The 27,416-nt window shown below is 38.1% G+C and overlaps 1 protein-coding gene across 5 annotated transcripts in view; it reads left to right on the forward strand.

Annotated features, from left to right (window-relative positions):
• Positions 1-574: 574 nt before the first annotated feature.
• Positions 575-27,416, forward strand: part of LOC110151266 (uncharacterized) — a 112,959-nt gene continuing 86,117 nt past the window's right edge. The window contains exons 1-5 of one of the 5 annotated variants that reach the window (XM_070450100.1): positions 578-1,181; positions 13,189-13,400; positions 13,594-13,686; positions 17,232-17,350; positions 17,450-22,045. In XM_070450100.1, coding sequence (XP_070306201.1) covers positions 1,003-1,181; positions 13,189-13,400; positions 13,594-13,686; positions 17,232-17,350; positions 17,450-17,482 — 636 coding nt within the window. In that variant the 5' untranslated portion in view covers positions 578-1,002 and the 3' untranslated portion in view covers positions 17,483-22,045. Of the gene's footprint in view, positions 1,182-13,188; positions 13,401-13,593; positions 13,687-17,231; positions 22,046-27,416 lie in introns of those variants that run through there. The other 4 variants (XM_070450099.1, XM_070450101.1, XM_070450098.1 and 1 more) reach the window with 4 other exon arrangements.

Raw genomic sequence — 27,416 nt, forward strand, 5'->3', positions numbered from 1 at the left:
AAGTGGGAGCTCTGGGGACGGAAGGTGGAGCGGGGACAGCGAGTTGCCCCAGCTGTCCGCGGGAGGGAGAGGGTTCCCAGCAGGTGGAGTTGACATCCAAAAGCCCCCCAGGGATCAAGGAGCAGCGCTCTCCGGAGGCGCCCGCCTGGAGGCTGAGGAATCACAGCAGGTGGTTTGGGGGGTAACCCCTAATGCCAGAGGTTCTCCCGGCCGGCTGCCCGGCCGCCCGACCCTCTGCGCTTTCCAGGCTACTCACCGGTCCGGGGTGGAAAGCGCCATCCAGGCGCGCGTAAGGGCGGCGCGGCGCAGGCGGCGGGCAGGGCCGAGCGGAGGCAGCGGCGCTGTCCTAGGAGCGGGACTGGAGCCGGGGGCTGCCGAGGCGGCGACAGCGGCGGCGGGGGCGCGGGGAGCTGCGGGCGGGGAGGACGGCGGATCCGGAGCTGCTGCGCCGCGCGCGCTCTCTGCCCATCTCCGGCTCGGCTGAAGCGGCTACTGCTGCCGCCGCGAGGGAGGGAGGCGAGGGGGAAGGGAGGAGGCGCGCGGCTGGGAGGGAGGGAAGAGAGGGGAGGTGGGGGGAGCCAGGGGAGAGGGGAGACGGACTCCCCGAGTGGGGAGGAGGGAGGGAGGGGCGCGCGAGCCCCGCCAAGGCTCGCCCCAGAGGGGCTCGGGGAGCAGATCTCGGGGAGGAGGAGTAGGGTCTCTCCCCGCCCCCCCCCCCACCCCTCTCCCCTCTTCCCCCTTCGCGCCCTTTCCTTGGGCTCTTCCTCCCGCGGCTTGGGCTGGGGGTGGCCAGGCTCGGCCGCGGCCGGGTCTTCGGCGCGCTGGTGAGCGGGCTGAGGCCGACAGGCGGCCGCGCCAGCTCCGGGCGCCGCCAGCCCGAGGCACCTGTGCGCGCACGCACCGCCGACAGCCCGATCGCCGCGGCTCCCAGACTCGGATCCGCCGGCGGTCGCCTTGCCTCGCTGTCCTTTCTGGTCAGATTACGGTCATGCCTGTGCATCCATGACATCTGTGCACGCCCCTATTGCTGCCTGCTTCCCCGGGCGCTCTTTGGCACAGGGTGTCCGGCCAGAAGGAGCCGCCGGCGGGGAACTCGATGCAGGCAACCGTCGCCAGCTCCTTGGAGCAGTTGCTTGGGCACGGGTGGCAGTGTTTGCCTCCTGGGTTGACCAGCTAATGAGGTAAAAATATATATATATATATAAATATATTAGTAATCCTCTGACCCGATTTCTTGGGACCATTCTCAGTAACCTAGGGAGGTTTCAGTATGAAGGGCACAGGGGCGGTCAACTGCCCTCTGCCTTGGCGCTCCTCTTTTCTTTTTTCGATATCCTAAAAAATCAGGACACGACTTAGCCAGTTTAATGAAATATTTCTTATTTTTTAAAAATTGCAGAGCTTTTTGTTCTTATTCACATTCTCCTAGAATTGGCTTTGCTTTCCTGTTAGGATTTGCTTTGCTTTATTAGACTGTGAGACAGTCCTGTTTGTCGCAAACTGCAAAGACTCGCATGAAAACATACTGTAGCGCCTGTAAGCTCAGTATCGAGAGGGTGAATCCACACTTTGGTTAAATGGACGTTGTTGACTGATTTCCGTGAACTGTATTTAGTTACATAATCTTCAACTGGTAGTTGAGGATAGGCAGGGAGCAGGTGGATTATATGCATAAAAGATATGATTAGGAAAAAAAAAAGGTCTCCTAAAACTGTCCTCAAATAATCTAACAAACGTATAAAGTAGCCACATTACTCCCTGTGAAGTTTCTGATTTTTATTCAAATTATTAGGCTTTTAGTTATGTAAAAGTCATCGCTTCAATGCCAAAAGAACCTTTTCTGTTAGAATAAGTGAAATAGGTATTTTATTTTACCTAAGTATGTCTAATATAACATGTTCTTAGGTTAAAATAGCTGCACACTCAATGGTAAATGCAGTATGGAGAAACATTTTTAATGTGGTAAGGCATACTCAAATATTGATCAAGAGCCTCTGGCTTTTCCCATATACATTCCTGTGAGAAGAAAAAATGTTGGTGATAAAGTAGTATACTAGATGGTATTCTCAACTTTCTGGAATCTTTCCTGCAGAGTTTATCTGTTCATGAAAATATTTGGTTTCACATATATCTGATAATCTGAATGAGAGAAGCACCTCCTCAGGGAACAGGAGATATCAAACTCTCCTAACACACCTCATCTTTAAAAAACCTGTTACTGTCTCCAGATGTTCACTGTGACACCATGCCAATTCACCATATGCTATTCTTTCAAAGAAGACCACAGGAAAGAAATGGTTGGTGAAGACTTACAGCTCATTTGACCCTCTAAGTCTTCTCAGTTGTGTCTATATTACAGAAATTTTCAGTTTCGTTTTTTTTTTTTTTTTTCAAATAGGAGTAGCTATTTGGGCAAAGACTGGTTACTGAGAATTAAATCTCTATTTTCTTTCCCCTGTTTTAGGATATTCCTATTCCTCCTATATTTGATTATGAAACTATAAGAGCAATATCCATATAATCTCATTTTGTGGTTGTAAAAGGTAAAGAAAAAATGCAAACTAAAATGCCTCAAAGCCAAACAAAGAGAAGAGATAACTTATAAAGCTCAGTAAGATAAGCTTCTAACTCCTTACTCCCCATCCTCTTGATCCACCAGTGACAAGACTAGGATGATAAAAGATGGAATGACATCTCAGTTCTGCTGGAGGACTTGAATTTAAATTTAGATACTTAGGCTGGGTGTAAACTGTCCTGTCATCTCTACCATAGCATTCCTTCCCTTATGTGTTCCTGTCCCCTTCTACATTTTTATTAGTGTTGCATTGTGCTATGACATTGTTTCATTTACTTATATGTTGCATTACAACCTGGGAAGCCAAGTAAATAATTAAAATACAAACCTTCGTTTTAAACAATGACTCTTTGTATTTATGTAGTTGAAAACAAATACATTAGAATTGTCTGAAATCAGAGCAAAGACTCCATCCTTTAATAAATACTGCACTGGTATCAAAGATTGGTTAGCAAAGAAATGTAATTTTTCTGTTTATTGAACACATATTTGATAAGCACCCCTTGTGGGCAGGCAACATGTTTGGCAACACAGATATCACAGTGGAGAAACTTAGTAACTGTGCCTTTGTGAAGTTTAGTCTAGTGATCCAATAGAAGTGTTTTATCACTAAGAAAGGTGTTATGATGACTATGACAAGTTTTAAACCCAAAGAAAAAAAAAACTTTTTAATTAACTTATAGACATTAACAAGATTAAGGGTAAAGGAATATAGACCCTTTGCAAAGTCTAGATGAGTATTTTCCCCTCTCCTTTTCCCAGGAAACTAGAGGAGAAAATTTTAATTTGGTTAATTATGAGTAATTATAAAAAAGAATGGGAACAGTATCAACACAATAATATAGGAGAAACATATAGAGGGGCACCAAAAATGACCAATTGTTGAAGAACAACCATAACAATGTTGCCATGGAGAAGTTGGAAAATCTTGTTCTGACATTCTGCCATGAATTTTCATAAGGACACAATGAAGGGATTGCTTCTGTGAATGAAAACTACAAGGCTTTAGGCAAGAATTTCATTGGGTGGGGTTGAAGCTGCAATAGAAGATAATGACCAAAAGCTGGTAAAACTTAAGTAAAAAGTAAAACTAAAATTATAACATCACAAATTAAGAATAAATATGGAAGAACACACACTGAGATAAACATCATATGGGAAAGAGGACAAAAAATAAGAAAGACTAGTAAAAGGAACTTGAAATAAAGAAAGAGATGAACAGGATTAGAGAGAATATGAAAGATGGAGAAGACAGGTGAAAATAAGAAAATACAAATTATGAAAAAGAATAAATCTTCAATATTATTAAAGAAAAAACATTCTTGAAGTGAAAGACTTGAAATTTCATTTTTAAAGGATACAGCGATCACTAAAAAAAAATTGTCACCACGAAGATGTATCATAATACAATAACTAGAATGTAAATATAATAAAGAATCTTTGGGGTTGAAAGAGATGAAAAAAAGCAATCACTAGCAAACAAAGGAAAATATTGAGATTGGCTTCAAGATTCTTCACTATAACAAGATACCAAAGTCCACAAAATGCCAGCATAAGAGTTAAGGCTTTTCTTATTTAGCTAGTCCTTCAAGTATCTTATCTTCCCTGATGACTCAGAGGTTAAAGCGTCTGCCTCCAATGCGGGAGACCCGGGTTTGATCCCTGGGTTGGGAAGATCCCCTGGAGAAGGAAATGGCACCCCACTCCAGTATTCTTGCCTGGAGAATCCCATGGACGGAGGAGCCTGGTGGGCTGCAGTTCACAGTCTCACAAACAGTCAGACAGGATTGAGGGACTTCACTTTCACGTTCAAATGTCATAGTTGTAAACAAAGTTTTGAACATCCAAGAACGAAGGGAATGTTATTCTCATGAAGCTATCTTCAGAATAGAGCATGGATTTTCGCTTCTAAGTGATAAATGGAAGTGATAATCTTGGATCAAGGACTGTTTGTGAGCATTGAATGTATTTAATTATTGACCTGAAATACGAGAATGTAAGAATTAGAGCAAAATGATAGTATATAAATCTCATAGATGCAGAAAATATAATAATATATATCTAAACAGAATTTGGATGAGAAGGGCAAGAAGAAAAAGATAAGATATAAAGTCATTGACTATCTAAAGCTGGGAGTCAAAGAAAATCATTCAAAGGGACAAATAAGTGGTCTAACATATTTAACAATACAAGAATAAACTGTAATCAAGATAGTATTAAATACTAATTTTTATCATTACTTGTTTTAGCAAACTAATAGATACACTGTAATAATAGAAAATGCAGTTGTTTTTGCATTAGTAACGAAGTAATAAAAGGATCAAAGAATAGACCATAAACACTGAGAATACACATATATAGAAATAAATTTTAAAAAACAGATCACAGAGTGAAGGAATTTTATGAACTTAAAAAGCAAAAACCTAACATAAAACAATATAACAGAATTAACAGTAAACATATCCTTCGTATTATTAAATGTGAGTAGGATTATCTCATCCTCTATAAGAAAGTAGACATTTTAGATTGGATAATGAAACAAAATAAAATTTTATACCTACAAGATAATTCAGAATATTAGAAAAATAAAAGGATAGGCAAACATAGCATACTCCTGATTGGAGGCTAGGTGTCATACAAACCAGAAACCCATTAAACAAAATGAAGGATAATTTATGATTATAGTAATAGGTACTTTCATATGCATACAAAAGAATTATGAATACCTATGTCTGGAGACAGGAATGACCATCCACTCCCATATTCTTACCTGGAGAATTCCATGGACAGAGGAGCCTGGCAGGAATATCGATGTACCAAACAGTATAACACCAACATGACTACTGAGTCGGCCAAAAAGTTCGTTCTGATTTAAAGCCTGAACGAACTTTTTGGCCAACCCAACATATCAGAAATTATACACATACAAGATAGCATGAAGTACACTATTAGTAGGAGCCTTAATACTTTTAATACATGAGAGTCCACTTGTGCAGACAATAAGCAAAGATATTAAAGATTAAATATTCTATACTCTTTCCAGCCCTAACTTACTTAGGAGCATCAGTGGAAAATTCTAGCTAAAATATTAACAAATAAACCCTAACACATTAATTGATTAAAGAGTATTAAAAGAACAAGATGTCATCACCAAGTGTGATTTTTCTCTCAAAAAATATAAGGGAAACAACATTTCTATACTAGAAAATTTATTAAAATACTGCACCACTTCCCTCATCTATAAAATGAAAATAAAATATCAGTACCCACTTTATAGGAATTTTTACAATGATTTAAAGAGTTATTGCACACAAAATCTTTAGCAAGAGTGCCTGAAATATAGTCAGCTCTTCATAAATGTTATCTGTTGTGTTTATCAGCTTTCAAAAGATATTGAAAACTGATTATGCTTATGATAATAATATAAATCTTGTTTTCATTTTCTTGAATAACTTGTGTTGTTTATTAATGTTGCATTCTCATCTTTGTCCCTTCTCCTCAGGGTTTTCATTATTAATTTTTAGATCCTGTGTTTTTTTTTTGTGTTATTATTAAAACACTGCTAAGCATTAAAATCAATTTGTAAATTCTGAGTATACTGAAAACTATCCATTTAAAAATAATTTTGATTTATATTACTAATATTTAAGCGCATTCTCTCTCTTTTTTCATAGACTTAATTTTTTTGAAAAGTTTTAGGTTCATAGCAAAATTGGGTGGAGGTAGAGAGTTCAGTTATATCTGTATTCCCGTCTTACACATACCCTCTCTCACTATTTACATTCTGCACCAGAGTGGTACATTTTCTCCAAATGATGAACTTATAATGAAGCAGAGTTACCCCAAGTCAACAGTTTATATGAGGATTCAATCTTGGTGTTGCACATTCTGTGGGTCTAACAACTGTGCAATGACATGTCCACCAGTGGAAAATCATACAGAATAGTTTCACTCCCCTAAAATCCTTTGTTCCACCTATTTCTCCCCCCTTCTTCCCTAACCCCTGGGAACCACTGACTTTTTCATTTCTTTTGCCTTTTCCAGAATGTCACACAGTATGTGTAACCTTTTCAAATGGACTCCTTTTACTTAGTAATATACACTTAAGGTTCTTCCCTGTCTTTTCATAGCTTTTCCACCCCATGAATTCTATTTTTAAAAATATTAAGGCTGTTACTAGCTTTGGTTTTGCTAATTTTGGACTAGTATAACTTACTGTATGTGTGTGTGTGTGTATACACCTGTACACCTCATTTTTCAGTCCTTGTTTAATAAACGTCTGAAGGATGAGCTGCAACTCATAATGCAAATGTGGCCAAAGTGTCTTTTTGTTTTTCTGCTTTAGCCTGTTCATGTAATGGATCAAATCTCAACACGAGACTCTAAGAAAATTTGTACTCCATTGATAGGTTCTTTCCAATATTGCTAGTGTTAGTCTAATTTTTATTTCTCTTTAAGTAGCCACTCTTACTGTTCACTTGTGAACAATATTGATTTATTTCTATTCTTCTCAGAAGTGTCACGTGAATGTTTCATACTATTTGACACTTGGTAGGTTTCTTCCAGGGCTTCCCTGGTGGTTCAGATGGTGAAGAATCTGCCGGCAACGCAGGAGACCTGGGTTTCATCCCTGGGTCAGGAAGATGCCCTGGAGAAGGGAATGGCTACCCAATCCCATATTCTTGCCTGGAGGCTTCCTTAGGCAGAGGAGCCCGGTGGGCTACTGTCCATGGGGTTGCAAAGGGTTGAACACAACTGAGCACCTATCACACACACAGGCTTTTCCCTGTGAAAATAATTAAATCTTTAGTTCTAGGAAATTGTTACCAATAATTTTTTAAAACGCTCTCCTGTCCGTTTTTTTTTTTTTTTTTCATTTTCTTCTATGAATTGTCTTAGACAAATATGAATAAAGAGTTAATATAGCCTGTCTGATCGCTCCATTTTTGTATACCTCCATGTAAGCCTGGTTCCATGATTGACCCAAAAATGTCTTTGAATGTGGCTGTTAGAAAACTTTTCAAGTTAATGATTATTCTTTTACACACCTAGAAGAGTGAACTGTGTTGCTGATTCTACCTTGTCAGGATTGCCTTGCACAAAAATTGAGATTGACGATGTGCACCTGGTATCTTTTTTTTGGGGTGCTGGGTTTCAATTATCATGATTGCTTACTTAGCAGGATATGCTTATGTGACAGCCACCTTAAAGCCTCAGACATTGAAGGCTTGAGTGGATGTTTTACTTGAGCAGTAACCACAGGTTACTGTGGTTCACCACTAGAGACAAAACACATTCTGTGCTGAGGCATAGCAAGACTCCATAGATTACTCATGACCTCTGGACTCCATCCATTGCATGCATTTTTCATACCACTTCTGCTGTGTAACCTTGTGCTATAATAAACCCTGAGAGTGAAAAATGAAGTCACTTAGTCGTGTCTGACTCTTTGTGACCCCATGGACTGAAGACTGCCAGGCTCCTCCGTCCATGGGATTTTCCAGGCAAGAGGACTGGAGTGGGTTGCCATTTCCTTCTCCAATAATAAATCCTAACCAAGAGAAAAAGGCAAAACTCTTTTTGGAATTCTTTGAATCAAAGGTGTGGGGTATAGAGACCTCCAAAACAACAAATGTTGAGACATTTGAATCAGCTTCTATTTCCTCTCAGATGTCTTTCAAGCTTATCTCTTTTTATCCTTGCTGTCATTTGAAGTTATTTCTTAATTTAATTTCTAGTTTACCAATTTTACATGTAAATAAGTCTGGTCTTCTACTTATCCTATCTATTGAAATGTTTTGTTATTGTTGTTTATTTTAATAATTATATTTTCCTTTAACAAGGTCTTGATGTGGAATTTGCAAAATTTCTGGTTCTTTTGCAAAATTTCTCCTTCTTGATTCATTGTCACTGTTCTTGCTACATCATTTACTATTCTTGCTTTATAGATATGATTGCATACTTTATCTCTGTGTAGACTATATATATGAGCATTTAAAGTTTTTTCAGATTATGATGCTAACATTTCCATAAGAATAAATTTTTCTTTTGTTGAGAATATGACCTCCTCTCATAGGCTGTTGTCTGATGGCTGTGATGTAATCTGCCAGAAAATAGCTGTGCCTTAATTGATTAATTAATTGATAGTATACAACTGACAAGGTGAGAAGTGATGTTCTGACTGTGCAACCAGGCTACTTTGTGTGGCATTGCTTCACCCTTGGCTTTGGAAGGAAGGAGTAGGGAGAAAGTAAGAGGGAGGAAATTGTGGTTTTTAGCTCCCAGGTTTGAATGGCATTGAACACCAATGTCATGAATTCAGTAACATCTCAACCATCAGAAAATCTGTGTACAATTTGCCCTTGCTTATATCTGTATTTTCCTTAATATTTTCTTATTCATGTAAATTTTCCTTTTGTCTGTCTTTCAGCATTATGTTTTATGAGACTACTTAATATATATTAATTTATGCTTATTTAGATCCTTAATTACCAGGAATATATTGAAGCTGTTCAAATATCCCTATGGACGTGTCATTTACCAAATCTCTTTAATTTTTTGTACAGCTTCTTGCTTGCCCTATATTATCTCACTGCTTCAGGCAAATGTGATGTGAAATAGTTACCACTGATCGTTTTCAACAAATGCCCTGGGGAGAAGATTCTTTCCACTGTTTTAGTGTGAGCACTGAGTCAGGGTAAATAAAGAAAACCCCTGTGATTTTAACTGCCAGGCAGATCAACTCACTAAAATTTCTCTGGTCGTGGGATTCCTACACAATTTACCTTCACTAGTTGCTGCGAGGCTGCCGATTTTCACAGTCAGTAAGGTTACAAAGCTGTTGGTTTCCAGGCCACTGCAAAGCTGGACAGAAGAAATTTGGGACAGAAGTTAAAATGTGACGAAACTCAACTATTTGTATTCTTTAATAACTGCTCTTAAGATTGTTGTAAGCCTTTGGTTAATTTCTAAATTTCTGAAAAAGTTGATTTTCACAGTTTCTGACTATGCTTTCATTACTTTTTCTATTGTTTGATGAATGGTTCTAATAAATACTAACCACTGCAGTGAGTGTGTTGGTATTATTTGAAAATCAGTTGAGTCTGGTGTGTTTCAGATTGTTTTATGCTGATCCTTATCAATATAATTATCTTACAGTCAAATTTATTTATAAATTATGTTTCTACTAAGAAAACTATTTCTAGATTCTAACCAATACCTGACAAATATCTCTACACACACATATATATACCTGTATATGTATATATATATTTAATTTTATTTATTTATTTTTGGCTGTGCTGTCTACTTATATTTTATGTATATTTAACTTTATTAAAATTATACCATAATCATTAAAATTATCAATTACACTGTATTATAATTTCATTTGTTGATTTTTTTATGCATCTTTTATACCATCTTGAGAATATTGTCTGAAGCTTGTCTGGTATTTTAGAAAGAATGAAGTGTATATATTCTAATAGTGCACTTATTTATTCACTCTTGAAAGCAGTCATTAATTAAAAAATGAGCAGTGATGCAATTTTCTAACCAATGGCAAGAGACATGTCTGTTCAAATACATACACAGAGATAGCAAGAGAAACTCTATTCCAATATTTTTTTTTAAATGTATTATAACCTGCCTGAAAAGTTAATCTGCTCACAGTACATAATAAGTTTAATTAAGTTGCTTCTTAGTATAGTTTCTATTTGAGTCAAACAGTTGTAGAATTCTTGAAACAGCTTCATAAAATTTCAGGTTTCCAAGAAACACAATTGTGAGTCCTGAGACCATTTTTCTTGTTTTCTTGTGAAATCCTCCAAGTGAATACATAGCCATAAGGGTAAATATGGAAACAGAGAAAAGGTAAGTAGGACAAAGTTTTAAAAAAATTACTGAGATAAAAAGTAAACACCTAAGCGCTGCAATTGAAATGACCAATTCAGATGGTGTCTTTGTAAATATCACCCAGGCTCCCAAAGTAGAACTAATAGCTGTTTGCTCTTTCCATATTACTTTTTTCACAACTCTATCTTGCTATGAATCACTGCCTTCTTTGTAGTATAGAATAAGTTATCTCCCTTATAAGACTGTGAGGACTTCAGAGGAAAAACCTATTGTTAGGTGTATTTTTAATGCTCTATCTCTAATAAATAGCAGAGTTGGTACTCTAGGAATATTTGTAGGATTAAACAATAAATGCATATATACTTGATAAAGGTAATTCAATAATTCTTTGCTAAAAATTAAGAAATTTACAGTTAAAGACTGTCTTACAGCTATGAAACTCATGCTTAAACTTTAATATAATTTCTCCTATGAATAACCTACTTTTTCTATATCAGTGACTATAATACTGTAGAAAAGCATTTTCATTTATAAGCATGATATTTGTGGGAATGAAGGTTGGGTTAACTGGTGGAGGTGATGATGACCTCATGCTAACTAATTTGAAAATTTTTTGTGATTTGTGGTTCTGACAATTTAGAATGAGATATTCACAGAAGAAAGCTTTTAATTAATAACTTTTTCTAGAGTCAGAAATATATTAACTGTAAAAGAAAATTATATACAAATTGAAGAATATATAATATAATTAAATTACCTTCAAGGTCCCTCCTAAATTATGAATATTTGTTTTAGGTGTCTTATATTAAATGAAAACTAAGTTCAACTTAAACTGTATTTAGTTGAATTTTTAAGTAACTGGAATCTGTGGGATTTGGGAAAAGAGGAAGGACACTGGAAGAGTGAATTATATTCCCTTCTTAGAAGGTCAGAAATTGACTGTTTAACCATGAAATTTTAGGCTTACATGAAGCTAATTATGGGGGTGGGTGAAGGGACTATAAGTTGGTTTGGGTAGATTGATAAAATTGGATTTACTATATTAGAGAAACAACCGGTCCATTGTATGTTAAGACAAATTCTCGGCCATCTTCACTTCAGATTTGTTAAACTTTATTGTAACAACACAACAGTGATAAAAATTCATAATATACTGAGCTTCCTTTGTATGACCAGCACTCTGCTAAACATTTACTGCTATCTTCTTTAGTCCTTATTATTGTACTCAGTGAAGAAAGCTGAGCACTAAAAAATTGATGCTTTTGAACTATGATGTTGGAGAAGACTTTTAAGAGTCCCTTGGACTGCAAGGAGATCCAACCAGTCCATCCTAAAGGAGATCAGTCCTGGGTGTTCATTGGAAGGACTGATGCTGAAGCTGAAACTCCAATACTTTGGCCACCTGATGCAAAGAGTTGACTCATTGGAAAAGACCCTGATGCTGGGAGGGATTGGGGGCAGGAGGAGAAGGGGACGACAGAGGATGAGATGGCTGGATGGCATCACCGACTCGATGGACATGGGTTTGGGTAGACTCTGGGAGTTGGTGATGGGCAGGGAGGCCTGGCGTGCTGCGGTTCATGGGGTCGCAAAGAGTCAGACATGACTGAGCCACTGAACTGAACTGAACTGAACTGATTGTACTCAGTCGTGTCCAACTTTTTGTGACCCCATGGACTATAACCTGCCAGGCTCTTCTGTCCATGGAATTTCCCAGGCAAGATTACTCAGTGGGTTGCCATTTCCATCTCCAGGGGTTCCTCCCCACCCGGGAATAGAACCTGTTTCTTGAGTCTCCTGCACTGATAGGAAGCTTCTTTAACGTTGCACCTTCTGGGAAGCCTTCTCTAGTCCTTACAAGCTGACACTGGAGAGTAGTTCTTGTCTTTCATTTGACAATTTTCTTTACAACTGAGTAGCTACTCTTTCCAGGAGAGAACTGTACTGAAGGGAATTTTGCTGGTCTCACTTCCATCCTGCCCTTTCACTCACTTTTCCTTATGGGAAGAGAAATCATATCTCTAAGCAGTGAAACTAGGGGGACTCATGTGAGGATAGCATCTTCTGAGGACTTCGTGCTTCTCTTGTCCTGTATGGAAATTACTGAAACTGTTCCAACCGCTTTGTTTAGTTGAGAGTAATACACTACCTAATTTTGACTTTAGAATTTAATCAGTATTTTCTGATCTAGATTACCAAGATGAAAATAGATATTCTAAAGTCTAACTTACTCCTGGGGATATCTTCTATTTAAATCTAATTTTAAATAATGGATATAAGTAGCTACATTTTAGGACCAGAAAAACTGAGGCATAGAGAGATTAAATCATGCTTAAGGTCATCTAACTTATAAAAGGTAAGTTGGTATTTAAAATACGGATCTCTCTGTACTTCTTGCTTTCATGTGCTTTTTGCAATCCTTCCACTCTGCCATCCTTGCCCTTCAGGCCAAACCCTCTAGAGAGAAAATTGGAGCCTATGAATGTATAACATGTTGCCTATACATAAATGCACTGTGAAATTGCCATTTCCAGAGTGTGCTGGCATAAAACTGTAACTATTGTTAAAAATGACCAGATTATAAAATAATTATATGAACATGGTGCCTTTTGTCCAGGTGAACATGTAAGTCGTTTAGTCAATTCTAGTAGCCCTTCATTATACTACCTAATGAGTGAGTAAATACTATACCACGTGTAGACTAGCGCGTCCTATTCTCAGGAACTAATCTGACTCATACTGTTGAATCATATTTGCAGTAAGATGATTTGGCGGCAGCGCTTCACAGTGGCTGAAGAGAGACTAGAATTGTGGTCCTCAGTCCTGTTTCCTGTCCTATGGGAATCAACCCAATGCCTTCCCACTGTGGTCTCCAGAAACAGAGCGATGGCATATGGACGTGGTTCAGATCAGCAGAGGTTACAGTTTATAAGACATAAGAAGGGACTAGGACCTGCTATCCTGGAGGTAGGTAAGTTGAAGTAGTGTGTCTGACCTGAGAAAGGGGTTAAAAGACCTTAGACAATGAGGACAAAGTTGCGAGTGGGGCATGGAAGGGAATATGGAAGGGGAGGGGGAAGATTGGTTTAGGGAAGTTATTAATAGGAAAAGGCTAAAGAATAATAGTGCTAATTTAATTTCATTATTTTTTTTTCTACCTACAGAATCATTAGCCCACTTTCCACCTTTCCTTCTACCTAACCAGGGAATTAATGAACCTCTTGTACCCTGGAGTTGCAGGAGGAGGCACAATAGAGGTTATTCTCTGCTCGGGGTTTCCGAATACATCTGTCACAGCAACAATAACAAACATATTTACTAAGGACATAAACTGTGTAACATTCTGAGAAGGTCTTCAGGATTTAATTTTATTTGATCGTCATAAAAACCTTGAGATAGGTGCTGTTATTATATTCGGTTTATAGATGAGGAAACTGAGAGAAAGAAACCTTAAATAACATGTTTTAGATCACATAGCCAATAAATTACTTGGTGCGTCAGGCGTCCTGATTCCAGGTTCTATATTATTAGCCATTATGTATTACCTCCTCAGAAGAAGAAACCACTGGGATAAAATATGAGTCTTTGTAGTTGCAAGTCTTATCCTTTGGGATAGTACAAGCAAAATTCACTATGGAGGCAAGGTATGTCAAAGACTGAAGCGAGGAGTGTGACCTCTTTCTTGACACTACCAGTTGAGATAAGAGCTCTTCTCCATTTTCTGGGACCTTGTGTGACCCAAGTTGAAAGAGTGAGCAACAATCCAGAAATATCACTGATATGAAAATTTTTGAAGTAATCATGGTAAGTGGGGCTCAAATCACTTAGAATAATAAAGCAATGTGACACTTATGAAATACAAAATATTCTGGAGAAATTATTACCTATTACATTATCTAGTAGTATCTAGTAGTATCTAGTAGTATATTATCTACTAGTATCTATCCTATTAGTAGTGAAGGATATACATACAGCAGATCCTCCTCCAGTCTCCATACTGAGATTTTGCTCTGCCTTTGGAGACCTAAGAGATTGTGTGTGTTGTGTGTGTTAGGTTCTCAGTCGTGTCTGACTTTTGTGACCCCATGTACTGTAGCCCACCAGGCTCCTCTATCCATGGAATTCTCCAGGCAAGAATAGTGGAGCAGGTAGCCATTTCTTTTCCAGGGCATCTTCCCAACCCAGGGATTGAATCTGGGTCTCCTGCATTGTAGGCAGATTGTTTACCTTCTGATCCACCAGGGGAAGCCCTGGGTTCATTATACTAGCCCACAATTTTCTGTGCTTCCCTTCCACATCCTATTGGCACGTCACTAAGCAAGAAGTTAAATTCCGATGGAGTCTGGTTATGAAGAGAAATGCAAGGAGTAAATCAGAAAACAAAGTAACTATCTGTGACATGATTTTCTCAAAAGTCCTAGACATGACCCTTCAGTTCAGTCACTCAGTCATGTCTGACTCTTTGTGACCCCATGGACTGCAGCACGCCAGGTTTCCCTGTCCATTCCCAGACCTTACTCAAACTCATGTCCATCAAGTCAGTGATACCACCCAACCATCTCATCCTCTGTCACCCCCTTCTCTTCCCACCTTCAATCTTTCCCAGCATGGGGTCTTTTCCAATGAGTTAGCTCTTCGCATCAAGTGGCCAAAGTATTGGAGCTTCAGCTTCAGCATCAGTCCTTCCAATGAATATTCAGGACTGATTTCCTTTAGGATGGACTGGTTGGATCTTCTTGCAATCCAAGGGACTCTCACGAGTCTTCTCCACCACCACAGTTCAAAAGCATCAATTCTTTGATGCTCAGCTTTCTTTATAGTCCAACTCTCACATCCATACATGACTACTGAAAAAACCATAGCTTTGACTAGATGGACCTTTGTTGGCAAAGGAATGTCTCTGCTTTTTAATATTCTGTCTAGGTTGGTCATAACTTTTCTGCTAAAGAGCAAGCATCTTTTAATTTCATGGCTGCAGTCACCATCTGCAATGATTTTGGAGTCCCCCCAAAATAAAGTCTCTTTCTGTTTCCATTGTTTCCCCATCTATTTTCCATGAAGTGATGAAACCTGATGCCATGATCTTAGTTTTCTGAATGTTGAGTTTTAATCCAAACTTTTTACTATCTTCTTTCACTTTCAACTAGAAAGTTCAAGCCCAGGTTGATGTCCCTACTCCATATCTTTTCAGAGGGTAGCTAGAGAATGCTCCAGTGGTTAAAAATGGGAACACAAACTCTACAGTGAACTTCACATGCAAGCTTAAAATAAGAAAACAGTATTAGAGAAAAAAATCTATTGTAGCATGGGCCCCAGCCCCCAGATCATGGACTGGTAGCAGTCTGTGACACAGCAGGAGGTGAGTGGCTGGCAGCAAGCAAAGCTCCATCTGTGTTTACAGCCACTCCAGATCACTTGCATCTCCACCTGAGCTTCACCTGCTGGCAGATCAGTGGTGGCATTAGATTCTCACAGGAGCACAAACTCCACTGTGAACGTCTCATGCAAGCAATCTAGGTTGTGAGCTCCTGATGAGACTCCTGAAACCATCCTACTACACAGGTCTGTGGAAAAATTGTATTCCACTAAAGTGGCTCCTAACTGGAGAAGGCAATGGCACCCCACTCCAGTCCTCTCACCTGGGAAATCCCATGGACAAAGGAGCCCGGTAGGCTACAGTCCATGGGGTCGCTAAGAGTCGGACACAACTGAGAGACTTCCCTTTCCCTTTTCACTTTCATGCACTGGAGAAGGAAATGGCGACCCACTGCAGTGTTCTCACCGGGAGAATCCCAGGGACGGAGGAGCCTGGTGGGCTGCCGTCTGTGGGATGGCACAGAGTCGGACACGACTGAAGTGACTTAGCAGCAGTAACAGCATAGTGGTTCCTGGTGCCAAAAATGTTGGAGACCGCTGTATTACAGGGCTCAAAATTAAGGTTACTACCACCTTCAATGATGAAAGTACAGAAATGAGGTGCTACGTCATCCTTTATGCAATTGAAGATTAATATAGGTGATGTGATTTCTCAGCAGAGTGATAGAAGATGAGGTTAAAGAGGTAAGCTTGGGTTAAAACCTGGAATGTCATGATAAAAAATATGGGATTTATCTAAACTGTGATGGGGGTTTCCGTGGAGTATTTCAGTAGAATGGTGATGTTGTCTGATTCATAATCACTTGGGGGTACTACATGGAAAATTCCTCTTAGAGACAGAAGTGCAGGGACCAGTTACAGCATCCCTGGTGTTTGGAAGGTCATAGCTTGCTGTAGAACTGTAGCAGTAGAAAGTAAGAAGTGATAGAGTTTAGTATTTATCGTAGTAAATGAATGAATGCAAGTTTTGTGTCATTGGGTCATAGGAACTTACTACATACACTTAGGAATACCTCTGATAAGGGTAGTCATGGAGTGCTTAGGTGTTGGGATATCCAAACACTAGCAGTTTCATTCCTTTGAGATCAATTTGGGCTGAGGAGTAAACCCTTTTCTGCTTTTTTGCTGAGTTTCCTTCAGGACTAGGAAGAGAAACTTAAAATAAGAAAACAGATCTTAGAGCAAATTGTTGGAATTAGACAAGGAAAACATGGTAAAACATTTAACATCCTGCATTCTGGCTGTTTGGCAGTGACCTCTTTAAAAATTTACAGAAGACATCTGTACAAAAGACCTTTTTACTGCTTCTCCTTGCATGGAAAGTTGGGTAGCAATCTGCAACACAACACACACACACACACACACACACACACACACACACACACCCCCAAATAATTTCTAGTACATGTTCTTTTTTTTCTTGCAGTAACAGAAACCTCCAAGTTCAAGTTCAGCTACATCTATCCAGCTACAGACTCTATTTCCCAGCTTCTCTTGGAGACCGGTCTAGATACATGGCTACATTCTGGCTCATGGAATGTGAAGGTGGGTTATGCGTGCAACCCTACAAGCAATCACAACTCCAGAAAGAAGTTGCTTACCATTCATTTCTTTTTTCTACTCTTGGCTCAAATTGAAACATAGAAATTATGGTGTGAATTCACTGTAATCATATAGAAAATTCCAACTGAAGACAGGGCAAAGCGGCAGGATGACATCTGCATCCTTGTATGACTTCATAGAGAACTACTCTGATCGCGCCTCCATCTGAGGCTGTTACACGAGAGAGGATAATTTCTTCCACTTTTGCTTGAAGAACTGTATTGTAAGGTCTCTTAAAGCAGCACAGACGATGTACTACCTAATACATAATTATTATATATTGCAAGAAATATAATTTAAAATTTAGGCAACTTATTTCTACTATCATTTAAAGAGTAGTTATCTTTGTAGTTTATATGTTTCTACTTTTTCTTAAGTTTATGAATCTTATAATTATAGATGACTTGCAAAGCTGGATCTCTTTCCCACATCATCTACGTGATATTGAGGGCTGCATTTGATGCACCCCCAGAATAGAAAAGTGTGCCCTTCAAATTGCATGTAATTAGAATCAATAAAATACTGAAATTATTACCTTCATAAGTAACATTCTAAAATATGATTTGTGGATGTATTGCTGATGAGAATTTGGTTTCTCTGAAATCTTATTAAGAACACTAAAATGTAACTAGTGAATTTATGACCTAATTAATTGTTATGTGCCAAATAGAACTTTGGTGCTTAAAAGGGATATAAATGTCTTAAAGAGGACAGCAGCGTGAATTTGTCCAGTAGAGTGGTATGGTCTTGCAGAGTGGCAGGCAAAGGCAAATGTCACACTGGCAGCTGGTATAGACACAGAAACAAACTTTACTGGGGAAATTTATAATTAGAGGAACAGTAAGATGAAGCATGTTGTCCCTTACGTTCTTATTTTTCCTTGGAGAGACATACGCAGTGAAACAGCAAGAGGAAATTGCAAAGAATGCTACTGTAGGAATGGGACTCTGTCACCACCATATTCTGTTTCTAGGACTGCGCGAGAAGGGCCTTGCAGATGTTTCGTGAGGGATGGCAAAGTTCATAGATTAGCTGTCAGCTGTTCAGGGGAAGGTTTCACCCAAAGACTGGAACACTGATTGTTCAAAACTGCTGTTCACACAGCAAAGGTAAATCTGGATGCCCTGTGGGTGACTGATACCTTTGTAGGCCATTCCAGTAGGGTGAAGGGGAGATTTTTCTTTTTTAATTTATTTATCTACTTAAGATGATATCTATTCATTCCATATTCTGAAATATGCACATATTAGCACATGTATCCCTATACTCCCAACTTCTATCATCTAAACACCAGAATTTTCTTAATTATTTTTATCCTGGCATTTTTAATACCTATTAATATCTTTTTATCCTGAAGTGATTGAAATAAAGATTCTAGATTTATGTCTTGGTTGGTTTAATTTCAACATGATATATATACATGTGCATACATGTATATATATTTTCCAGTAGCTTCACATCCGTGTTATATTTCAGTATTGATATTCTTTTTAAAAGCACTTTTACTTATACAAGCTGAGTTTTAATTCTTATATGTGAATGTGTTAGTTTTCTGCCTAATACCTTTGTCTGATACTCAATAACTTCATCATGTCTTGTTTTTTGGAACAGCACTATTTTTTTCCTAATGAACTCAGCTCTTGTTCACTTTATTTGCACCTGTAGATTGCTTTTCATTGGAGGATAATTGCTTTACAATGTTGTGTTAGCTTCTGCTGTACACTGAAGTGAAGCCGCCCTATGTGTACACATCCTCTCTCCTTCTTGAGCCTGCCCTGCACCACCTCCATCCCACCCCACCAGCTCATCACAGAGCACCACGCTGAGCTCCCTGTGTTATTCAGGAGCTCGCCGCTGGCTATCTATTTACACGTGGTAGTGTATACGTGTCAATCCTATACTCTGTATTTGTCTTACCATCCCCTTCCCCACCTCTGTCGATATGTCCTTTTTCTGTGTCTATGTCTCCATTTCTGCCTTACAAACAGGATCATCTGTGTGATCTTTCTATATTGCATACATATGCATTAATATGCGATACTTGTTTTCTCTTTCTGACGTACTTCAATCACTCTATGATAGACTCCAGGTTCACCCAGATCACGACAAATGGCCCAGTTTTGTTCCTTTTTATTGCTGAGTATTATTCCATTGTATGTATGTACCATATCTTTATTCATTCATCTTTAGTTTGTTTCCATTCATTAGGTCATGGCTATTGTAAATAGTGCTGCAGTGAATATTGGGGCACATATGTCTTTTTTGAAGTATGGTTTTCTCAGGGTATATGCCCAGTAGTGGGATTGATAAGTCATATGATAGTTCTATTTTTTAGTTTTCTAAGGCATCTCCATGCTATTCTCTATAGTGGTTGTATCAATTTGCATTACCACCAGCAGTGCAATTTTTTCTGCTCTATATACTGTTTTCTTCTCCATTTACCCTCTTTCTTCTCCATATTTTACATCTCCTATTGATTTTCCCATATCTACTATCTCTTTCTCATCATTTTCACTTTTTTGGTTCCTTTTTAGGTATATTAATTTAGACATGCTTTGCTCTGTATAGTGAAAATGGCCCACTCAGGTATTTTTTTGTTTTCCCCTTTGTCCGTCCACTTCTCTTAACATTCTTCCTTGTTCCATAAATGTATCTTTATTTGAGTCTCCCAGGTGTCTGCTGTTTGAATCAAGGTAAATCTGTAATTGTTAAAGACCTTGATAAATATGTATCATCTCTTGATATACTTTATTAGTTTGGTCCAAACCATATTTTCGTAGCAAACAACTTTCAGAGAAACTATTTTTTTAATTATATCATTTTCCTAATTGCCTGGTAGATATTCTTTTCTCTTTGTATCCATTTTGGTAGCCTTTTCATGGGAAAAATAGAAGCAGCATGAACTTTGTCATATTTTACCAAATATCTCTAATTTAAATTTTTTTCAAAAGTTCTTTACCTTTAGACATAGTCAGTAAAGCCAATGAAGTCTTAATTCCCATGAAAGAGAATTTACCTGAGACAGACATCCCACAGTGCCATATTTAGTTGACTAGTGGAGAAAGAAAAATTAAGAAATAAAAGAGGAAGTATAGTCTTACCATATAATCAGCTTACCTAGAAGTATTTTCCCAGTGATTAAAAATCTAAGTATTTTCCTAATGATTAAAAAATTATGTTTATGTAAAAAACCTGCAAGGCGAGTAGATAAACAGACTGCAGCACGTTTATACCATGCATTAGTGTTGAATGATAAAAATATATGAGTTATCGTGTGATGAAAAGACATGGAGGAAACTTAAGTCATTTGGCTCAGGCTGACGAGCAATGATTACAATTATACGACATTCTGAAAAAGAAAAAACTATAGAGACAATCAAAAGATCAGTAGTTTCTGGGGGTTGGGAGTAGAGAAGGACTGAATAATAATCAAAGTACAGGAAAATTTGAAGATGGTGGAACTATTCTGTGTGATACCATAATGGTAGATACACGACATTATGCATGTATCAAGCATGTAGAACTTTAAGCCAAAGAAGAAACCTTAATTTATGCTAATTTAAAAATATTATTTAGGAGGTCAAGGTTCTGAGGACAGAATTCAGACTGTGACAAAAGATTCTAACTGTATTACAAATGTATAAAATAGCATCCCTGAAGGGGCTGTTGTGAAAAGATTCTATCTGAAATAATTTTGGAAATGAACTGTGTCTGTAAGACTGAAGGTAAAAGAAAGCACTGTACTGATAAAGCTGATAAAGTTATTTCCTCTAGGGGTATGAATTAACAATCTTAATATGGTCATACATGTATAATGAAATAGAACAATTAAGCAAATGTATGGAGGAGGGTAATTGCTTATTTTGGGATTGGAGTTTACAAATAATTGAAGGGAGGAGGCTAGAACGATCTATGCAGTGATGGTTTAGATTTGAAGCCATCAGTAAGAACTCACAGTTTAATATAGATACACATGGTGACATAAAAATATTTTAGGTAAAGTTGATTCTTGTTTGCCATGACAGTTATGTTCTATAAAGTTACTCTGAACATTGAATTAGCAAATGCTGAACCATCCCTCTGAAAGGAAATATAGGGTGAGATTCCTATAAGCCTCTGGTCACAACATTTTTGTCAAGTCATCAATACATAACCTGTTTTGTGTGTGATTCTGTTTAAAGACATCTTATTTAATATATACTGTTGATTCTTTAGTGTTGAACTCACAGCCAACAACAGTATAATTCATGCCTGAGTGAAGCTTATCTAACAGTAGTGTTTTCATCATGAGGGACATGACAAACTTCTTGGATTTAGGAACACTAGAAATCACTTTAGCGTGACACTTGAGGATCAGATTAAACAGTGCAATCTCTAAGTAAAGAAGAAAAACGTGAAAACATTGCATAAATAGACCATAAGAAGGACTTTTTCTTGCATTATAAGAGCTGAATCAAGGAGGCAGAATGTCCTTGTTTGACCTCAGCTGGGATATGCATGTGACTCAAAGTTTTTACTGTCCTGTGATGTCTATAAATGACTGTGAAAGTGCAATGAATATTGAATTCGGGATTAAAAATAAATTTTAGCAAATATGAAAATACACAAATAAAGGAGATCTGCTATGGTTTACACATACATGTTAGTGTGCACCACATGTATTTCTTTGCTCTACCAGCTGAAAGAGTCCAAAAGAAATGACCCTCCTGTAGTAACAAGTAAGCTAGTGCCCAGATCTTGGTTTCTTAATACCATTTCCAATGACAGGAACCAGGGCTTCCCAGGGAAATATCAGCTTCTAAGATTGATTGGAAATTGCAGGAAATATGCAAGATGAGCCTATAGTATCTTGAAGTACCAGAAAGTAAGAATGTGGTAAAAAATTAAAAAACCAAAAATACACATAAGCTAACCAAAAGAGCTTCTAAAGGAAATCAGTCCTGAATATTCATTGGAATGACTGATGCTGAAGCTGAAACACCAATACTTTGGCCACCTGATTCGAAGAACTGACTCATTTGAAAAGACCCTGATACTGGGAGAGATTGAAGGCAGGAGGAGAAGGGGATGACAGAGGATGAGATGGTTGGATGGTATCACCGACTGAATGGACATGAGTTTGGGTAAACTCCGGGAGTTGATGATGGACAGGGAGGCCTGGCATGCTGCAGTCCATGGGGTCTCAAAGAGTTGGACACAACTTTGCGACTAAATTGAACTGAACTGAAACAAAAGAGCTTCTAATGACCAATTCTGGAACAATTTGAGCAATAAAATAAAGTATAAAATAAATTTCTATGTATATATACTGATATAAATAAATATTTGGGTAACTTAATATATGAGAAGAAGAAACAAATCTCCCATCTAGGAGAATTCCAAATAATTTATGTTTATACTCTGCCCTCAAGCAGAGAAAACATAACTCCTCATCTCTTAAGTGCAGTTTGTGATTTTTATTTTCTTCCAAAGAGTATAGCATGAAAAGGGGAAAAATACAGTAACTTTATAGTGGAGAAATTTGACAATCACTACCTCAGCAAGCGATCAAGGTTAACATCAATAATGATAAATCATGTGGATTGCTAGTACTCTTGATCTGATGTGATGAAAATGGCACTCTATATCTGTGACCTTCCTACCCTAGACCTGTAACTCAGATCTAATCATGAGAAAAACATAAAATGCAACAGAGAGCCATCTTACAAATTACCTGATCAGTACTCCTCAAAATAGTCAGCATCAGTAAAAACAGGAAATGTCTGATAAAGTGTCATAGCCAAAAAGAACCTAAGGAAGCATGACAACCAAATGTAATGTGGTATCGTGGATATGATCCTGAAACAGAAAAGGGATATTAAGTAAAAATTTTAAATGTAAAAGCAAGACTTTAGTTAATAGTGGAGTTACCAATATTGATTCTTTAATGATAACAAATATACCATACTAATGAAATGTGTTAATAATAGGAAAAACTGAGCATTATATATTGGAAATATGCACTATCTTCTTAAGTTTTTTGTAAATTTAAAACCATTCTTGTAGAGATAAATTAAAAAATTGCCCCACACCTTCTAAAATCAAGTATTTTTGTCAATTTTTGTGTTGCTTTATCTCTTTCAAGTTATCCTCCCTTTTTCTACCTAACTCTTCAAAAGAGTGCTCTTGGTACAGGTGGATGTGAGAAATGCTAACTTTAAGGGGGACAAGTCAAAAGAATAGATGAAGGTACTTAAAGTGCGTGAACTCTCTACTTAGTTGGAATTGAGTGTAAAACATGGGCAAATACAATTCTTCCACAAGAAAGCCAGGCCTATGACAAAAAAAAGAGAAAAAAAAATATTAAAGAGAGATTGTACCAGACATCTGCTGAATCATATCACTTGTCTCACTGAAATCAACACACAATTTATATCCAAAGGATGAAATATTTATTTCATTTTTTATTCTTCAAGTAATAAAGGAGTTGATGTATAAAGTAAAATAATCTATCCATCATGCAGAATGGCAGAAGCTTTCAAATGAATTTGTAGATTTTTTTCTGGTGCAATAGAGGAATTAAAGAGTTCCCTGGTGGCTTAGAGGGTAAAGCGTCTGCCTGCAATGCGGGAGACCTGGGTTTGATCCCTAGGTTGGGAAGATCCCCTGGAGAAGGCAATGGCACCCCACTCCAGTACTCTTGCCTGGAAAATCCCACGGACGGAGGAGCCTGGTAGGCTACAGTCCATGGGGCCGCAAAGAGTCGGACACAACTGAGCGACTTCACTTTCACTTTCCTTCAGGGGAATTAACTATCACTATAGTGACTGAAACCAATTTTTTTTTGATTGGGAAAGTTTCAGTGACATTGAACCAAGTGGTGCTTCCACTTGTTAAACTCTCCTTCTTAGAATCTATTAAAAGAAAACTTAAAGATTTGATTATATTAAATGAAGCTTTGGGATCAATGGGGGGGGGGGGGCAGAGAAAAAAAAACTAAAGAAATAGTTGTACAACCATCACCACTATTTATTTCCAATCTTTTTTGTCAACTCAGATAGAAATTCTATAACCGTTAAGCAGTAACTGACTTCCTCCCCCTTCAGTCCCGAGCTCTGGATCTCCTCTAGTCCGCTTTGTGCTTGTATTAATTGCCTCTTCCAGATATTTCGTGTAAGTAGAATCATGCAGTGTTTGTCCTTTGCCTGGTTTATTTCATTCAGCATAGTGTTTTCAAATTTCATGCAGGTTGTAGCGTATATCAGAACTTCATTTCTTTTCCTGGATGAATATTTTTCCACTGTATGTATGTAACACATTTAATTGCGATTTTTGAAAAAAAAAATCCTTCTAAATTTGTGAAATACAGAAATACCTTCTGTTGGGTTGAAAGTTAGTGATAAATAGTAAAAATACATTGTAAACCCTTTGCTCTACTTAAAAAAAAAAAACCCCTATGGTGGAAATTATAGACCAACAAAGTCCAGATTATTAACTACCACTGGATTTTCACTACTATTTTAATGATATGCTGACTTTTTAGTTATCGGTGCTCTTGAAATATAAAACAAAACACAGTAACTCAGTGAGATTAACTGGAACAAGAACAGTTATATATACTTCCTCCCAAAGTTTAAGCTTTCTATGATATGACAAATATTTGTGGAATACACATCACTCTTATGTCTGACAACACTACAAAGCCTTCTACTCAAGATGGATCATAGCATTTCAGAAAGATCTATCATTGTATATAGCTCAGTGTATCAAGTAAATTGAGAGAACTGCAGAGGATACACTGCTTAGGACTGATCATAGATTGTGCTACTGACAGTGCCAGATGTTTTTTGCTATCATAATTTGTTACTAAGGAAGTAATTTATTTAAAAAAAAAAAAAACAGTTTCAGCCAGGTGTTTGAAGCTTGGAATATATTTCCCAATGACATCATGTCTGAAAAACTACTTTTAGGCTCCTTATCAGTCTCGCGAATTGATATGCTGTTGTTGTTCAGCCACTAAGTCATGTCCGACCTTTGTGAAAACCCCATGGACTGTAGCCCACCAGGCTCCTCTGTCCACGAGATTCTCCAGGCAAGAATACTGGAGTGTGTGGCCATGCCCTTCTCCAGGGGATATTCTGACCCAGGGATCCAACCAGCATCTCTTTTGTCTCCCACACTGGCAGGTGTGTTCTTTACCTCTGTAAAAATGAAAGTGTTAGCCTCTCAGTCCTGTCCAACTCTTTTGAACCCATGGATGTAGCCCACCAGGCTCTTCCTTCCATGGAATTCTCCAGGCAAGAATACTGGAGTGGATTGCCATTTCCTTCTCCAGGATATCATCCTAACTCAGTGGTTTAACCTGCATCTCCTGCTTGAGAGGCAGATTCTTTACCACTGAGCCACCTGGAAGCCCTAATTGATGTATAGCTAAATCTAAAAATTCCAGATTATATGCCACCAAAACTACTGTTCCAGATTATTTTTCCTAAAGGAATTCCTATTAGTGATTTAAGAAATGAGTTTCTTCCATTTATTCCATCCAGGACTTCTGTACTTCTTGCCCATTCTCACTGGATCTTTTCCTTGAAAGGCAGTAGTAATATCACCTGAAATGTCATAAAGACAAGATTTCAGGAGTGGTTAAAAAGCCAAAATATGATTAATGTTGGATTTTTGCTCAATTTAATTCAAGGAAATTAATTGCAGTGATCAAACATCCTTTGGTCTCAATAAAGGGCAGAAATGGTATGGACCTAACAGAAGCAGAAGATATTAAGATAGATATTAAGAAGATATTAAGAAAAGGTGGCAAGAATACACAGAAGAACTGTACAAAAAAGATCTTCATGATCCATCTCATCAAGGCTATGGTTTTTCCAGTAGTCATGTATGGATGTGAGAGTTGGACTATAAAGAAAGCTGAGCACCAAAGAATTGATGCTTTTGAACTGTGGTGTTGGAGAAGACTCTTGAGAGTCGCTTGGACTGCAAGGAGATCCAACCAGTCCATCCCAAAGGAGGTCAGTCCTGGGTGTTCATTGGAAGGACTGATGCTGAAGCTGAAACTCCAATACTTTGGCCACCTGATGCAAAGAGCTGACTCATTGGAAAAGACCCTGATGCTGGGAGGGATTGAAGGTGGGAGAAGGGGAAGACAGAGGATGAAATGGTTGGATGGCATCACCAACTCAATGGAGATGAGTTTGAGTAAACTCCAGTCATTGGTGATGGACAGGGAGGCCTGGCAGCCTGTGATGCATGCAGTTGCAAAGAGTTGAACACGCCTGAGCAACTGAACTGAACTGAACAATGCTAGGAGGTACAGAGGATAAGAAGACAAATGAGACAGTCTCTAATCTTGAGGAGCTCACAGTTTGAGGAGCACAGAAAGAATAGGATTCCTTTGAATAGAAGGCCTGGTCTGGAAAATACCATATTCGAGTGTTAAGTAAAATTGTATAAATGGAGACATTAAGTACATCTGTTTGGGGTATCATGGAAACTCCCTAGAGCAGGCAACAGTAGAGATAGACACTGAACAATCTAAGGACTTTGGAAAATCAGAGTTGGGAGTTTGGCTCCCGTGGGCAAGAATATTGTTTGAGCAGTTCCATATGAGAGATTTTGAGGGCGGGCATGGCTTTTCAGTTTTTAATTCTGGACAAAGTTAGAGAATTAAAGATGAAAACTGGACAGAGCACACTGCCTCTATCAGTGGATGCACGCTGTCTGGGCAATGTTTATGACTGTGACAGGCCCATGAAGAAGATTTTGATGATCAATGAAAGCCAGGCTGAGAATACCAGAAATTTTTGTCTGTACCTGAACTTGAGTTTAATTAAATTCAATACTGTGCATGAACAGTGGGATAAATATCTACTTTAACAAAACGTTCCTCCCTTTCTCATTAAAAAATTGCATAAGTAATTCATGTTTATTACAGAAAAATTAAAGAATAATAATAAAAAGGAGAAAAAAATTCCAAATCAAAGTTTTAGTGCAATATATCAACGGAAGGACAGGCATT

The sequence above is a fragment of the Odocoileus virginianus genome, chromosome 19 (genome assembly GCF_023699985.2).
Source record: "Odocoileus virginianus isolate 20LAN1187 ecotype Illinois chromosome 19, Ovbor_1.2, whole genome shotgun sequence".
In the NCBI taxonomy this organism is placed as follows: Eukaryota; Metazoa; Chordata; class Mammalia; order Artiodactyla; family Cervidae; genus Odocoileus; species Odocoileus virginianus.